Source organism: Microcaecilia unicolor, chromosome 6, assembly GCF_901765095.1.
Source record: "Microcaecilia unicolor chromosome 6, aMicUni1.1, whole genome shotgun sequence".
NCBI classification, from domain to species: Eukaryota; Metazoa; Chordata; class Amphibia; order Gymnophiona; family Siphonopidae; genus Microcaecilia; species Microcaecilia unicolor.
The window spans coordinates 93627861-93645036 of NC_044036.1; the positions used below are offsets into that span (position 1 = coordinate 93627861).

The 17176-nt window shown below is 43.5% G+C and overlaps 1 protein-coding gene across 1 annotated transcript in view; it reads left to right on the forward strand.

The window, feature by feature from the left end:
• RGS8 (regulator of G protein signaling 8) overlaps positions 1 to 17176 on the forward strand; it is a 65959-nt gene that overhangs the window by 36121 nt on the left and 12662 nt on the right. The window contains exon 3 of the mRNA XM_030206369.1: positions 12197 to 12363. Coding sequence (XP_030062229.1) covers positions 12197 to 12363 — 167 coding nt within the window. The remainder of the gene's footprint in view (positions 1 to 12196; positions 12364 to 17176) is intronic.

The window sequence follows — 17176 nt, forward strand, 5'->3', positions numbered from 1 at the left end:
CTACTCTTTGTGCTTTTGGAACGAGTAAATAATCGATTTACCTCTACTCGTTCTACACCACTCATGATTTTGTAGACCTCAATCATACATAAGTACATAAGTATTGCCATACTGGGAGAGACTGTAGGTCCATCAAGCCCAGTATCCTGTTTCCAACAGTGGCCAATTGAATTTACATGTACCAGGCAAGATCCCAAAATAGTACAATACATTTTATGCTGCTTATCCTAGAAATAGCAGTGGATTTTCCCCAAGTCTATTTTAATAATGGCTTACAGATTTTTCTTTTAGGAAGCTATCCAAACTATTTTCAAACCCCACTAAACTAACTGCATTTACTATATTATCTGGCAATGAATTCCAGAGTTTAATTACACGTTGAGTGAAGAAATATTTTCTCAGATTTGTTTTAAATGTACTACTTTGCAGCTTCATTGCATGCCCCTAGTCCTAGTATTTTTGAAAAGTGTAAACAAGTGATTTACGTCTACCCATTCCACTTCACTCATTATTTTATAGACCTCTATCTTATCTCCCCTCAATCATCTTCTCTCCAAGCTGAAGAGTCCTAGCCACTTTAGCCTTTCCTCAAAGGGAAGTTGTCCCATCCCTTTTATCATTTTTGTCGCCCTTCTCTGTACCTTTTGTAATTCCACCATATCTTTTTTTAGATGCGGCGACCAGAATTGAACACAATATTCAAGCTGCGGTCGCACCATGGAGCGATACAAAGGCATTATAACATCCTAATTTTTGTTTTCCATTCCTTTCCTAATAATACCTATCATTCTATTTGCTTTCTTCACCACCGCCGCCACACACTGAGTAGAGGGTTTCAAAGTATCATCAACGATGACGCCTAGATCCTTTTCCTGGTTGGTGACTCCTAATGTGGAGCCTTGCATTACTTAGCTATAGTTCAGGTTCCTCTTTCCCACATGCATCATTTTCCACTTGCTCACATTAAAAGTCATCTGCCATTTGGATGCCCAGTCTCCTGTAAGGTTCTTTTGTAATTTTTCACACTCCTTTTGCGATTTAACAACTTTGAATAACTTTGTGTCATCTGCAGATTTAATTACCTCACTAGTTACTCCCATCTCTAGGTCATTTATAAAAATGTTAAAAAGCTGCAGTCCCAGCACAGAGCCCTAGGGAACCCCACTATGTACCCTTCTTCATTGAGAATACTGACCATTTAACCCTACTCTCTGTTTTCTATCTTTTAACCAGTTTTTAATCCACAATAGAACACTACTAAACTCCTATCCCATGACTCTCCAGTTTCTACTGGAGTCTTTCATGAGGTACTTTGTCAAATATATATATGTCATATATGTCAGACCTAATAGAACTACCACCCAGAAACGCAAAAAAATCTTCTCGCACATTCCTCAATCTTCATCCTCCGAATTGTAAAGGCTTGAAATATAAATTAATGCATGCATCAACCTTTTCCTATACAAGCACACAACTCTGGAACGCGTTGCCAGGCAACCTGAAAACGGTCTATGAATTGACCAACTTCCGCAAACTATTGAAAACTTATCTCTTTGACAAAATATATCACAAAGATCAACACGTGTAACTGCACTATCTTAATATATCCAGAAATGTTCTTTAATGTCTTTTGCTTTAAAACTATCATGTATTTCACCACCATGTAACCCAAACTCTCTGTAAAACCAAATGTATATTCTCTTCTACCTCCAGTATCCATGATGAATTGTAAGCCACATTGAACCTGCAAAGAGTTGGGATAATGTGGGATACAAATGCAATAAATAAATAAATGCCTTTTGAAAATGCAGATACACAATATCGAACAGCTCACCTTTATCCACGTTTGTTCACCCCTTCAAAGAAATGTATACAGATTGTGTGCAGAAAAGGCAGGTGTGTTCTGTGCACTTCTCCCTAAAGCAATAACCAAGCCAAAGTTCATTTAGATTATTGGTTCAAATCCTGTGGGTAAATGTACCCTTGGACTAATACAATTTTAATTACTGCCACCTCTGTGGGCAATTTTTACACTGATGCTTATGCAAATTTTCCAGCAGAAACACCCCATGTTGTTTCTTGTTGAAAATTAGCAAAAGTCTGCATATACTCTTCACTAGGGATGGGCAGCTCCCAAATTTTTATTTCGTTTCCCCTGTTGTTTGCAGCATTGTTCATTTTGTGTTGGTTAGTCTTCATTTTTGTTTCAGGCTCTTGCGTACCAAGGGTGGGGCGGTGGGGGCAATCCACCCTGGGTGCAGGCACCAAGGGGGTGTACTGAGCAGTTGGCAACTGTCGTCTCTGCCAGTCTCCTGCCCCCTCTAATGTCAACTTCCTGTTCTGGGGCAGGAGACTAACAGAGCCAATAGCCACGCAACTGCTCAGTGCACCCCCTTGCTTGGAGAAGGAGGTGCTTTGCCTGGGTGGCATCCATGGTAGGTACACCACTGGTTTCAGGGTCAAAGTTATTAAGAGTGAACACTGTTTTCTGATAGTGTGCATTCATTTCTGCATGCACAATGGTTCACAAATACACACACTATAGTACAGTCTTGATTATCTGACCTTCGGGTAATCTAACCAGCTGGCATATCTGACAGACTCCCCCAGTGATGTCATTGCATTTATTTCTATTAAAAGTCTTTGTTTTAGAACAATTTTTGAAAATCGGGAACCTGTGCCTTTGTTTATGTATTGTTTGAGGGGTTTATGCAGTGTTTTCCGTATTATCTGACTTTTCAGTTATCTGACAACAGGTTGGTCCCGCTTAGGTTAGATAATCGAGACTGTACTGTATTACGAAAGAGTATGCCCTGTTTGCAAATAGTGCACACTATTATTGACAAATGAAAGAAACACAAAATGTTGTGCTTTATGTGTTCATTTTCATTTGTTAATGACATACTGTGAGATGGGATATGTCATTGACATTTTCCATTTTGTTACAAGTGACAGCCCATCCCTACTTTTCACTTGTGGGGAGAAGGTGAGGAGAAAGAATGCACTTTCACGTGAAAATCAAATGTATGCACACTGTTTTCATTCCACCAACCTATGCACATCCTGTGGCTGAAATTAGGCATACTATGGAGCTCACACATATTTTAAGATGCACTTAAGGAGGAAAACTTGTGAACACTTGCCGTTCCACTAGTATGGCAATAGTCAGTGCTGGAAATTTGGCAAAACACAGAAAGAAGAACTGAATTTTGAAAGATGATACGAATGATGCAGAAAAGTTTACAGACAAAGAGGAAGAGCAAAAGAAGATGACATAACTTGTAGGAGTAAGATAAAGGGAACATTGCAAACTTCATTGTGATCAATATTCCTTTGTCTGGAAGTACAGAAGGTGATAAAGGAGATTGTTTTTAGAAAAGCTTTACGTACTTTCTCATTGTTAAAAAACCCCCCCAAAAAACAAAAGTCATCGCTGAACATATCTGATTGTTCTCCTGTTTGGTATAATTGTAGATACTGATACGTAGAGAAAACATAGATGAACACTTTTGTGCTTACACATACAGCCACAGAGATGCTGTGTGTTATATATTAACAATCTGGGTTTAATTGCTTAAATTCGTACAAGACAGACAAAAGGTAGAGAACCTAAATCCTGCAGCATTCTCTCAGCTTCTAGTAGCTCTAGTAGCATAGCTGGGCAAACTGCACAGAAAGCGTGTGTGAAAACTGTGCTTGGTCCTCCCATCAGGTCAGAAGGGGCTACAGGCTCTCCCTGGTTTCTACTGCCTCAGTCTCAGAAGAGGGGTGACACTAAGGCCATTCTCACAGTCTCATGGCCTGGGAACCTGCTTTTCTAGCAGACATCACAATCTGGCTGTCACGTTTCTTGGCAAGCCTTACAATTTAGGGAGGTGATGACCCCTACAGTGACGACATAGGGAGAATGCAGCAAGAGCAAAGTGACATGACAAAAAGGACAGCGATCATGTGATTGTTAATCTTAGCCATAACCCTGCATAACAATGTAGATTTAAGTTATGATGCACTTAGTTCCATTCACAACCTCTTATGTTTATGTTTATTATTTGTTATACTGCATTTGCTGACTCACAGGTCAATGTGGTTTATAGTCAAAAGTTATAATATTAAAAAAGGAACGTCAATCAATCAAAAGGAAAGAACTAACAGTTATACTATCCACAAAATACAAATACTGAGAAAACACTGAAGTCAGACAATCTGGAGATAGGACTGATTTTGTTTCTTCAATATTTGAAAAGATATACAAAAAGAACATATTTCCTTGACAGGCTGGATATCTCCAAAACAGCAAAGCAAAATTCACATAATCAATTGGTTTCCATAAGTCAAAGTGTCAGCCCCAAATAAGACAGAGTCAAAGACGGAGCTGTTGGCAAAACTGGGTTTAAAAAAAGGTTTGGACAACTATTAGCCAGGTAGGTTTGAGGAATTTCTCTTACTGCTGGGAGTTGGGAGTGAAGAACAAAGAATGGTTGTCCCCATGAGAATCTGTTACATACGTCTTCCAAGCAACCTAGGTTGGCCACCATTGAAGACAGGATCCTGGGATCAGTGGATTATAGCTCTGACCCAGTATGATATTTCTGACATTCTTAACTTCCAACACACCGTAATTGAGGTCACTACAGCATCAAGACCGAGACTAACACTTCCAGTACCTTGATATCATCAAGAATGTCCCACCTTCTTTCTGACATCAGTACCTTCCTTCAATACCCAGCATCATCAACTTCCACCACCTATACTTCTCTCAGCTCCCAGGTACCCTCAAGACTTCTTCATCTACCTTTTCAGGCGACCTTCAGGGGGAGGAATGCTGGCTTCGGCCTAACCCCTGGTAAGCCTTTCCTCAGCTGAGAGGTGCCCAGCTCTACCACCGGCTGCCTTTCAGGTGCTGTGGAGGACTTGCAGCTCATCTGCATATCCTTACAGCCTTCTCCGGGGTGACACCCAGGTCCACTCCGATCCACTCAGGGCCTCCTTGCTAAAGTACCTCAGTCATTTATGGCCCCTATTCATATTCTCTTCCTAGCCCTGTCCCTTCCTAATCTTTTCCCTCACCCCCTACCTCTCTCCGCTACAGGAACTCACTGCCCATCCATCGACTTCATCACCTCACCTTCTCTCCTACCCTCTTCCTCCCTCTTGGCTTTTAATCTCCGCCTCTTTCTTCTGTCCATTTTGCCTTCCCCATTCCACCTAAATACCTCTCGCCTTCGACGCCTTCATGGCCACACCTCTCCTACTCTCCTCCGCTCTCTTTTACTCCTTCTCTTACTCTCAGTCGGTGACATCAATCCCAATCCTGGCCCCCCTCACCAACTATTATCCCAACTCTACAGATCTCACCGCGACCTCTCTAACCTCATCTCTATTTCTCTACTCCCCTCCTCTTCTCTGCCCTTCTCTTGTGCCCTATGGAATGCCCGCTCTATCTGTAACAAACTCGCCTATATCCATGACCTCTTTATCTCGCGTCACCTCCATCTGCTCGCCATAACAGAAACCTGGCTCTGCCCTGATGACTCTGCTTCAGTCGCAGCCCTGTGCCATGGCGGTTATCTATTTTCACATACTCCTTGCCCTGCTGGCCATGGGGGCGGTGTTGGACTACTTCTCTCTCCCCCCTCCAGATTTCAACCCCTTCTTCCACCTCAATCTCACTGTTTTTCCTCCTTTGAAGTCCACTCTATCCGCCTTTTCTCTCCTCTGCCTCTTCGAATAGCGGTCATTTATCGTCCCCCTGATAAGTCCCTGTCATCCTTTCTCAGTGACTTTGATGCCTGGCTTGCCTTCTTCCATGATCCTTCCTCCCCCTCTCTCATCCTTGGTGACTTTAATATTCCTGCTAATGATCCTTCCAAATCTTATATTTCCAAGTTACTCGCTTTAACGTCGTCCTTTAATCTCCAACTATGCTCCACCTCCCCCACTCATCAAAATGGTCACTGTCTTGATCTCATCTTCTCCTCCAACTGTTCACCCTCTAGTTTCCTTGCCTCTGATCTTCCCTCCTCTGATCACCATCTTATAACTTTCACACTTAAATCTCCTCCCTCCCAGTCCCGTCCTATCTTATCTAATTTATCTAGGAATCTTCACGATATTGACCCTTCATCTCTATCCTCCCATGTTTCAAACCTCCTCTCTACTGTGGCACCACCCACATCTGTCAACGAGGCTGTTTCTTCTTACAACAATACTCTATCCTCTGCCTTAGACACTCTTGCACCTTTGATGACCCGCCCTGTAAGGCGTACAAAACCCCAACCTTGGCTGACTTCTAATATGCGCTACCTACGTTCCTGTACCCGCTCCACCGAACGCCTCTGGCGGAAATCTCGGGCCCTTGCTGATTTCTTACACTTTAAGTTCATGCTGACCTCCTTCCAATCTGCTGTTTTACGTGCCAAACAGGATTATTATATCCAACTGACCAACTCTCTTGGTTCTAATCCTTGACTTCTCTTCACCACATTGAACTCTCTCCTCAAGGTGCCCCCTCCCCCAACTCCCCCTTCATTATCTCCTCAGACCCTTGCTGAATTCTTTCACAACAAGGTTGAAAAGATAAACCTTGCTTTCTCTACCTCACCACCTCTCCCTCCACTAGTCCGTTCCCCTCTCTCTCCTTCCCCTCATTCCCTTTCCTCCTTTCCTGAAGTTACTATTGAGGAAACTACACTTCTCCTTTCTTCCTCAAAATGTACCACCTGTTCCTCTGATCCCATTCCCACCCACCTTCTTAATGCCATCTCTCCTGCTCTTATTCCTTTTATCTGTCACATTCTCAACCTCTCACTTTCCACTGTGACTGTCCCTGCTGCCTTTAAACATGCTGTGGTCACACCTCTCCTTAAGAAGCCTTCACTCGACCCTACTTGTCCCTCTAATGACCGACCCATCTCCCTTCTTCCTTTTCTCTCCAAATTATTTGAGCGTGCTGTTCACCGCCGCTGCCTTGATTTTCTCTCCTCACATGCTATTCTTGACCCACTACAATCTGGTTTTCGCCCTCTCCACTCAACCGAAACTGCGCTTACTAAAGTCTCCAATGACCTATTACTGGCTAAATCCAGAGGTCAATATTCCATCCTCATTCTTCTTGATCTTTCCACTGCTTTTGACACTGTCGATCACAGCATACTTCTCGATACCCTGTCCACACTTGGATTCCAGGGCTCTGTCCTTTCCTGGTTCTCTTCCTACCTCTCCCTCCGCACCTTTAGTGTTCACTCTGGTGGATCCTCTTCTACTTCTATCCCTCTGCCTGTCGGCATACCTCAGGGTTCTGTTCTTGGTCCCCTCCTCTTTTCTATCTACACTTCTTCCCTTGGTTCATTAATCTCATCCCATGGCTTTTCCTACCATCTCTATGCTGATGACTCCCAAATCTACCTTTCTACCCCTGATATCTCACCTTGCATCCAAACCAAAGTTTCAGCGTGCTTGTCTGACATTGCTGTCTAGATGTCTCAACGCCACCTGAAATTAAATATGACCAAAACCGAGCTCTCATTTTCCCCCCCAAACCCACCTCCCCGCTCCCCCCGTTTTCTATTTCTGTTGATGGCTCTCTCATTCTCCCTGTCTCCTCAGCTCGAAATCTTGGGGTCATCTTTGACTCTTCTCTCTCCTTCTCTGCTCATATCCAGCAGATTGCCAAGACCTGTCGTTTCTTTCTTTACAACATCCATAAAATCCGCCCCTTTCTTTCCGAACACTCTACCAAAACCCTTGTCACCTCTCGTTTAGACTACTGCAATCTGCTTTTTGCTGGCCTCCCACTTAGTCACCTCTCCCCTCTCCAGTCGGTTCAAAACTCTGCTGCCCGTCTCATCTTCCGCCAGGGTCGCTTTACTCATACTACCCCTTTCCTCAAGACCCTTCACTGGCTCCCTATCCGTTTTCGCATCCTGTTCAAACTTCTTCTACTAACCTATAAATGTACTCACTCTGCTGCTCCCCAGTATCTCTCCACACTCGTCCTTCCCTACACCCCTTCCCGTGCACTCCGCTCCATGGATAAATCCTTCTTATCTGTTCCCTTCTCCACTACTGCCAACTCCAGACTTCGCGCCTTCTGTCTCGCTGCACCCTACGCCTGGAATAAACTTCCTGAGCCCCTACTTCTTGCCCCATCCTTGGCCACCTTTAAATCTAGACTGAAAGCCCACCTCTTTAACATTGCTTTTGACTCGTAACCACTTGTAACCACTCGCCTCCACCTACCCTCCTCTCTTCCTTCCCGTTCACATTAATTGATTTGATTTGCTTACTTTATTTATTTTTTGTCTATTAGATTGTAAGCTCTTTGAGCAGGGACTGTCTTTCTTCTATGTTTGTGCAGCGCTGCGTATGCCTTGTAGCGCTATAGAAATGCTAAATAGTAGTAGTAGTAGTAGTTTTCTGCCAACCTGGAATCTCTATACTAAGTCTATAAGCCTCTAATGTTCATGTGGTGCTACTTAGTGGCACTAAGAACTTTGAACTGCAGACGCGTGGTATAGCACATTTTGAACCAAAAGGATTTCTGTGGATAAACACCACTTTGCATATAGAAATCTCTTTGACAATTGCCACCTTATATGTGGAAATCATGCGCTTCACATTTAGCCCCTCATTATACAACAGGTTGCTTAAATTTAGCACCTATTTTTATTTATTTATTTGTCCCTAATTCCATAAAATTGGGTGTCCGACTTTACACTTACCCCCTAATTCTATATATAGCACTCAAAATTGCGTGCTCAAATTTGGGCATACACCTAATTTGTGCACGTAATTTAACTACTTAATTAGCACTGATAATTAGGTGCTAGTGTTGTGTGCAACTTCTAGGGGGTGTGGCCAGTGGAGGGACTTGGGTGGATGTAGGTTATAGCATACTGGCAACAGTTAAGTGTCGGCAAGACATAGCATAAGTGCTCGTGCTTAAGGTTTTGTATTTTTGGTCCATGCTTTCATCTCTTCTAGACTTCTCTATTGACACTGCTCTTTATTTAGGGCTTCCCTCCATGCAAGGTCATGGATTTCTGCTTTTCTGTAAATTAACGCTGATTTTAAGTTTCCTAGATGTTCTAAATTTAGAAAGTATGTGTGCTGTATTGGCTACTTGTCAGTTATTTTAAAATTCCAGGATTTACACTGGTTCTATAAGGCTGTGTGGTTCAGTGGTTAGCTGCATGATTCAAAGCAACAATTGGGCTCTGGGCACCAGAAAAGAAGGATGTGGTCCAAGGTGCATCCGCTCTCCTGCTGTTCCTCCTGCTGACTTAAATCAGTGGCTGTGAGGATGGTATGGACTGAGATAATTGAAATGGTAGATGAGGAAGTATTGAGATCATGGTGGTAAGGGAATCATTGGAGGTGTGAGGAAAGGCTGGATGAGGGATTTTTGAAGGGCTGAGAGAGACATTATGGGGTGGGGAGGGGTGTGAGTAAATGAAACAATTGAGCAGAGGTGTGTGTGTGTGTGTGTGTGTATGTGTGCGCATGTGTATGTCTATGCATTTGTGTGTGTGTGAGAGAGAGAGGGAGGGAGGGAGGGAGAAGGAATTGGTACCAGGTGCTAGGTGGGGGCGTTTGTGAAAAAGAGCACACAGAATTTTTTTTGGGGGGGGAGTGAGGGAGCAATGGTGGGGACATCTCCCTCATCCCCTCAATCTGGATCTTCCCTCCCTTCATACTAAATGTTATCCCACATCTTGAGCAGTCTTGCTTTACTGGGAGTGTAGTACAAAAGAAAGAAATGAAATGAAACTTCCCCTATTACCCCTTTTCCTCCATCCTAGATGCACAACCTTTCTGCCTCCATCCTGTTTCCTCAATCTTTTTAATCTTCAATTCTCTCTCTTCTTCCACCTTAGTCCCTGGTCCTCTCACCCTCTGTCCACTCCATTCCTGGTCCTCTCACCCTCTCCTTCTTCTGTCCTGCAGGGTCATAGCGAGCTATGTGTGGGCAGTGCAGCTGCACAGGGCACAAGGGAGGTGGGGGCTCCAAAATTGTGTCCTGTCCATTGTCTTCCCTGCTTGGCTGTGACACAGTGGGCAGATAGAGGCTTCAGGGGGTGTGTTGCATGGGGTGCTTTCCTGGCTTGGGACAGTCCTGCTTAGAGAATGACACGGGAACGGGGACCCGCAGTAACTGCAGGGATGGGGACGGGGACAGAGCTTGCAGGGATGGGGCAGGGACAGATCCCACGGGGACGGGGCGGGGACAGAGCCCATGAGGATGGGGACAAACTTTGTCCCTGTGTCATTTTCTACTTTGAAGCCTGTTAATGAACTGGACTGTTTGAGTGATGCAGTCAATGATATTTTGATTTTTTGGAAAAACAAGCAAACATGCTGGCCACAACTAGCAACATTTGCATGGTGGATCCTGTAGATTCCTGCTACCAGCACATCTTCTAAGAAGACATTTTCTATTTCAGGAAGGACTGTGGAAGACAAGAGAGCTAGACTGAACCCTGAGATTGATGACTTTGTATTCATCCACAGATTAAAAAATCATAACAGTGCATAGGGCATATTTCTCCCCTCTAGGGCATACAGAATAGGTTCTATTTTGTACCCATGGACATTTTAACAGGGTGGATTAGGATTCCTTGGGGTAGTAGAAATCAGCTTTTGTTGGGGTTGGAAGGGTAGAGGGTGGTGGTGAGGAGGGTTATTATAGCTGCTCACTGTTATTATTGCTTTCTATTTGTAAAGATTTAAATATAAAATCATAATTGTTTGAGTCTTCTGCAGATGAGGACAGAGCCCATGGGGATGGGGCGGAGACAGGGACAGAGCCTGCGGGGACAGGGCAGGGCCGGAGACAAGGCCTATGGGGATGGGGTGTGGACGGAGACAGTCTGCGGGGATGGGGCGGGGATGGAGACAGAACACTTTGTCCCCGTGCCATTCTTTAGTCCTGCTCTCCCTATTCCCAGCCCTCCTCCTCTCTCCCAGTTCACTTACCCTCCACTTCTCCTTTCCCTGTGTGTGAGCTTCTCTTTCTATGCTGATAGTTGAGATTTATTTACCACAAAAACAACATTAATTATGCAGACACACAAGTAAGTTTGGAAAGCCATTATAATAATGGAGGAGTGGCCTAGTGGTTAGAGCACTGGTCTTGACATCCAGAGGTGCCTAGTTCTAATCCTACTGCTGCTCCTTGTGATCTTGAGCCAGTCACTTAACCCTCCACTGCCTCAGATACAGACTTAGAGTATGAACCCTCCAGGGAGAGGGAAGTACTCAGTGTAGCCTGAATGTAACTCACCTTAAGCTACTACTGAAAAAGGTATAAATAAATAAATTTAACATTTTGGGCCTGATATTCAGTCTGCAGTGGTAAGTGGCTTGTAAGCCATATACAGCTGCGGGCCAAATTAACTCCTGATATTCAGTGCCAGGGCATGTCTGGCCTCTGGCATTGAATGTCCGGGTTAGTACAGCAACCCAGAGATTAACTAGGCACTGGTTGATATTCAGACAAGAGCCTGGTTAACTCAACAGATAAAGTTATGCCAGCCTTTTTGCTGTTTGAACTTTATCAGCATACTTAGCCAGTTAGCCTCTAACTGGCTAAATAGCAGTTCTGCACAAATTTGAACCCCCGACCACTCCTAACCTAGCCAGTTAAGGAATGGCCAATTAGAACCAATACCTAATGGCACTACCCTGTCCTGAGCCACATGTACTACAGTTTGGATGTCCACTGCAGTCCAGGCCACTCCTGCATATCATATGTCCATCTTCTTTTTAACAAAAACCTAAATCTATAATTGAAAAATACCAAACACAGAAAATGTTCTTTATGGACAGCTTTTTGGTAGTGATGAATATTCAAAAGCAATGAAAAGTAGAAAACCTCCGCAAAGTCAAAAAAAGGTCCAAAGAACAGCAGAGGTGGTCCAGGAAAGAAGGAACCTTTGGCTGGTTTCGTGGACTGCCTTTGCTGTTCTTTGGACCCATTGATGAATATTCATCCATCACCTCTGACTTACATACTAGGAAAAATCAGAACCTTTCTGTAAAGCAGCAACATCCATGCCTAGAGGATTCATACTGTCAGCTCAGGAAGAACTAAGCTCAGCAACTCTAATTCAGCTTAAATATCTTAATGTCAAGGGCTTTTCCTTCCTTGTTTTCTTTCCTCTTTCCCTTAATAAAATAGCTTTTTTTAAACCTACAGATGGACTGTCTGCTTTTCAGACATTCTTGAAGACTGAATTTAGTGAGGAAAATCTTGAGTTCTGGATGGCCTGTGAAGAGTTCAAGAAAACTCGTTCAGCTGCCAAACTGCCCGCTAAGGCCCACAGGATCTATCAGGAATTCATTGATGTCCAAGCCCCTCGAGAGGTAGGTACCTTGGTGAACTGCAGGCTTTCTTTCAAGGCAGCTAATCATGGAGATTTATGCACTATGAACCTAGAGATCAGGCACCTGTACCTTCTATTGATCCATATTAATATCATTTGAATGCTTCTGTCTCTAATACTCTAATACTCTGGAAAAAGTGTTTTGAGAGACCATAGTGATCTCTCTAAAGCAGTGCTTATTTTTATGTAATGATTTTCTTACGCTCCAAAGCACTCTACAATAAAGGTGCTTTACATAATTCTTAGGAGTCTGAATGAAATGCAAATGAGGCATGCATTACTGCAGAAGGTCAAGTATACATGATAAAGTACATGCACTAAGAGCCAAGGTAGCCATCTTTGAGTGGATGTATAAGTAGTGTCCTATCTAACAACATTTTTCCTTGAAATTTTTTTTATACTCTGATTGTACACCTTCCCCCTTAGCAGAAAAAGCCAGATGTTTATAGTCTCCTTTCTTGTGAAGAGGGGTTGTCTGCGGTCTTTAATCAGGGAAGGAAGGCTGTAGAACTTTTTTTTGCTAAAACCCTTGATTATCACCTTGTGCCTACTTCTTAGCTTGCAAGCCGCCTGAGTACAAGGAAATATTCACTGTGCCTTAATGTAACTCTCCTTGAGCTATCAATGCAAAGGCCTACGCTAAATCCAAGCAAACAAATAAATAGAAAGAGAGATTTTAAAAGCTGCCAAGATATCTACATCTGCTGGTGACATCTCGTGGCTTACCTCTGACTGCTGTTGTAGCTGAAATTCAGGAATCTACAAAGACATGTTATTTCTGTCCTTCAGCATCTGATGAGGAGTTGATGGCTGCAGCTGAGGACTTGGCCACCATTTAGGAGGTACAGTAAACAGGTGCTTCCGGTAGCAGTGGGAACCATTTGTAGTCTCAGTTCAGGAGCGGCAGCAGAGAGACAGATGATACAATCTAAAAGTGGAGCTAACTTTTGTGCTTCTCTTCAGACTGAATATGTTCTAGTAAAAGCCTTAGGGAAGGGGCTGTCAACAGTTGCAGGAGTGAGACTGTCGAGATTGGGTCAACTTGTGAAGAGGTTGTGGTGTAGTTTGGAGCGTAGTTCTGGAGATGACACAGCTGCAGGGGAAACGTTTGCTTGTGTAGTGTTGAAGACAACCCATTCTGATGGGATTGTGGCAGAACATTCTGACCTGCTGTGTTTCTGTGGTTTTCTTTGAACGTGGAAATAAGGGTCAAGAAATAATTTGTGAGTGATTCATTTTAGTAGACTGGCTTAACAACGGCTCCTGGCCAGTTAAATAGCACTTAACCAGCTAAGTGATAATAATCAGTGTGAGATAGCCAAACTGAAACAACGCCTGGAAACAACTCCAAAGAAAATACAAATACACCATAAGACAAACTAAAAGATTATATTACAAAACTGAAATTGGACCAAATTACAAAGACACACATAAACTCTTCCAACTCGTGAACAAACTACTAGATACCACACCAGTCACAACCAACAATAAAGACACACCAGGAGCAGACAATCTCGCAAGATACTTCAACAAGAAAATCGTACAATTGCGACTTAAGATACCTGTCAGTACCATCGACTATGCAGAACTCCTCGACTGTTTAGACCCAGACCCTGGTGTATACCCAGCAGACAGAACATGGACCAACTTCGAGACATTATCAGAGGATGTCATTTCCCAAACGCTCAAAAGATTTGCTAAATCTAACTGTAAACTAGACATATGTCCAAACAACCTTATGACATCTGCTCCTCAACAATTTATAACAGACATAACGAAACACTTAAATTACATGCTACAAAATGGACTCTTTCCGAAGGAGAAAGGAAACATATTACTTACCCCCATACCCAAAGACACAAAGAAAAGTGCCAGTGAAATAACCACCTACAGGCCAGTAGCATCCATTCCCTTAATAATCAAACTTACGGAAGGGATGGTAACCAAACAACTTACAGATTACCTAAACAAATTCTCAATACTCCACGACTCCCAGTCAGGATTTAGGTCTAACCACAGTACAGAAACAGTACTAGTTACACTCATGACTAAATTCAAACAAATGATTGCAACTGGAAAAAACATATTACTCCTACAATTTGACATGTCAAGCGCCTTTGACATGGTTGATCATGGAATACTATTACACATCCTTGAGTACTTTGGAATTGGAGGTAATGTTCTCAACTGGTTCAAGGGATTCCTAACCACACGATCATACCAAGTGACATCTAACTCGACTACTTCAGCCTCATGGATACTTAATGATGATACCCTTGGCCAACCTATTATCAAACCAAAATCTCAACGCAGATGACGTAACGATCTACATCCCATTTAAACAAGATCTAAAGGAAATCTCCAATTAAATCAACCAAAGTCTCCATATCATGCACTCATGGGTGGATGCATTTAAGCTAAAACTTAACACAGAAAATACTCACCTCACAACATAACACGAACAAAGGTATTAATCCGCAAACAAATCTTTTCCGGAGATGGGAAGGCGGTAGAACAAGAGGACATGAAATGACATTGAAGGGGGGCAGACTCAGGAAAGATGTAAGGAAGTATTTTTTCACAGAGAGGGTGGTGGATGCTTGGAATGCCCTCCCGCGGGAGGTGGTGGAGATGAAAACGGTATCGGAATTCAAACATGCATAAAGGAATCCTGTGCAGAAGGAATGGATCCTCAGAAGCTTAGCCGAAATTGGGTGGCGGAGCAGGTGGGGGGAAGAGGGGTTGGTGTTTGGGAGGCGAGGATAGTGGAGGGCAGACTTATACGGTCTGTGCCAGAGCCGGTGATGGGAGGCGGGGAGTACTGCTGGGCAGACTTATATGGTCTGTGCCCTGAAAAAGACAGGTACAAATCAAGGTAAGGTATACACATATGAGTTTATCTTGTTGGGCAGACTGGATGGACCATGCAGGTCTTTTTCTGCCATCATCTACTATGTTACTATCCAGCTTATTTTCGAAAGTGATAGCCGGCCATCTTCCAACACAAATCGGGAGATGGCCGGCCATCTCCTAAAACCGGCCAAATCGGTATAATCAAAAGCCAATTTTTGGACACACTCGCCGGCATTCCGTCGCGGAGGCGGCTAAACTTCAAGGGGGCGTGTCGGCATGGTAGTGAAGGCGGGATATGGGCGTGCTTACGAGATGGCCGGCTTCAGCTGATAATGGAAAAAAGAAAACCGGTGATGACGAGCATTTGGTCGGTTTTACTTGGTCTATTTATTTTCACGACCAAGTCTCAAAAAGATGCCCAAACTGACCAGATGACCACCGGAAGGAATCGGGGATGACCTCCCCATACTCCTCCAGTGGTCACCAACCCCCTCCCACCCCAAAAAAACCCTTTAAAACATTTCCTTCCTAGGAGGGGAAGCCAGTCGGCCAGCTCGTAAAAAAAAAAAAGAATCTTGCTGATCAGTTATGTTATGACTTACTTGTTCTAGAGTGCTGTATTTTGTGATACTGTTTTGAGAAATGTTCAAGAAAGACTTCATACAAATTAAAAAAGTCCCTGCTGTTCATTTTCCCTTGATGGCCGTACACTTCCCTTAATAGCCGTCTTTCTCTTGATGGCCGTCTTTCTCTCCGAAAGCTGGCTTTCTCCCCAAACAGGGAAATCAAAACAGTTTTTTTTTTTTTAGTAGTAACAGTGAGATTTGAACCAGCCACCTCTGCATTACAAGAGCCATGATGTAACCACTTGGCCACAGCTCAACTTACGTGGGTGTTCTTCCCTTTTGATTATACCCCTTCAGGTCTCTCTCAGCCAATCACAGCGCGTTAAGCTGTCTGTGAGTGACTGAGAGAGACCTGAAGTGGGGTATAATCAAAAGGGAGGGACACCCAAGTAAGTGGACTGTAGCCAAGTGGTTACATCACTGGTCTTGTAATGCAGAGGTGGCTGGTTCAAATCCCACTATTACTACAAAAAAAAAACAGTATGCAAAAACTTTTGATTTCCCTGTTCAGGGAGAAAGACGGCCATTAAGAGAAGTGCACTTTCGGAGAGAAAGATGGCTATTAAGGGAAGTGCACGTCAGGGACGGCCATCAAGGGAAAATGCAAGGCAGGGACTTTTTTCATATGTATGAAGTCTTTCTTGAACATTTCTCAAAACAGTATCACAAAATACAGCACTCCTGAACAAGTAAGTCATAACATAACTGATCAGCAAGATCTAACATCCAGAAGTACCAGTGCACTACGAATGCTGGCCCCTCCCACGGCCAAATGCCTTGGATTTGGCGGGTTTGAGATGGCCGGTTCCAGTTTCCATTATCGCTGAAAAACAAAGTCGGCGATCTCAAACCCGGCGATCTGTGGCATTTGGCTGGCCCCAACCGTATTATCGAAACAAAAGTTGGCCGACCATCTTTTTTGATAATACGGTTCTGGCCAGCTGTTGCGGCGCCGCCAAAATAGATCGCCGGCAATCGATTTCGCTGGCGCCGTTTGATTATGCCCCTCCACGTTACCATCAATACACCAAATCTGAACCTGCCAATTTCAAACACCCTAAAAATTCTTGGAGTTACCATCGATCGACACCTAACACTGGAAAGTCACGCAAAAAATACAACCAAGAAGATGTTCTATTCAATGTGGAAATTAAAAAGCGTAAGACCTTTCTTCCCAAGAACCGTTTTCCGTAACCTTGTACAATCAATGGTGCTCAGCCATCTAGACTATTGCAATGCACTCTATGCTGGCTGCAAAGAGCAAATAATCAAGAAACTTCAGACAGCCCAGAACACTGCAGCAAGACTCATATT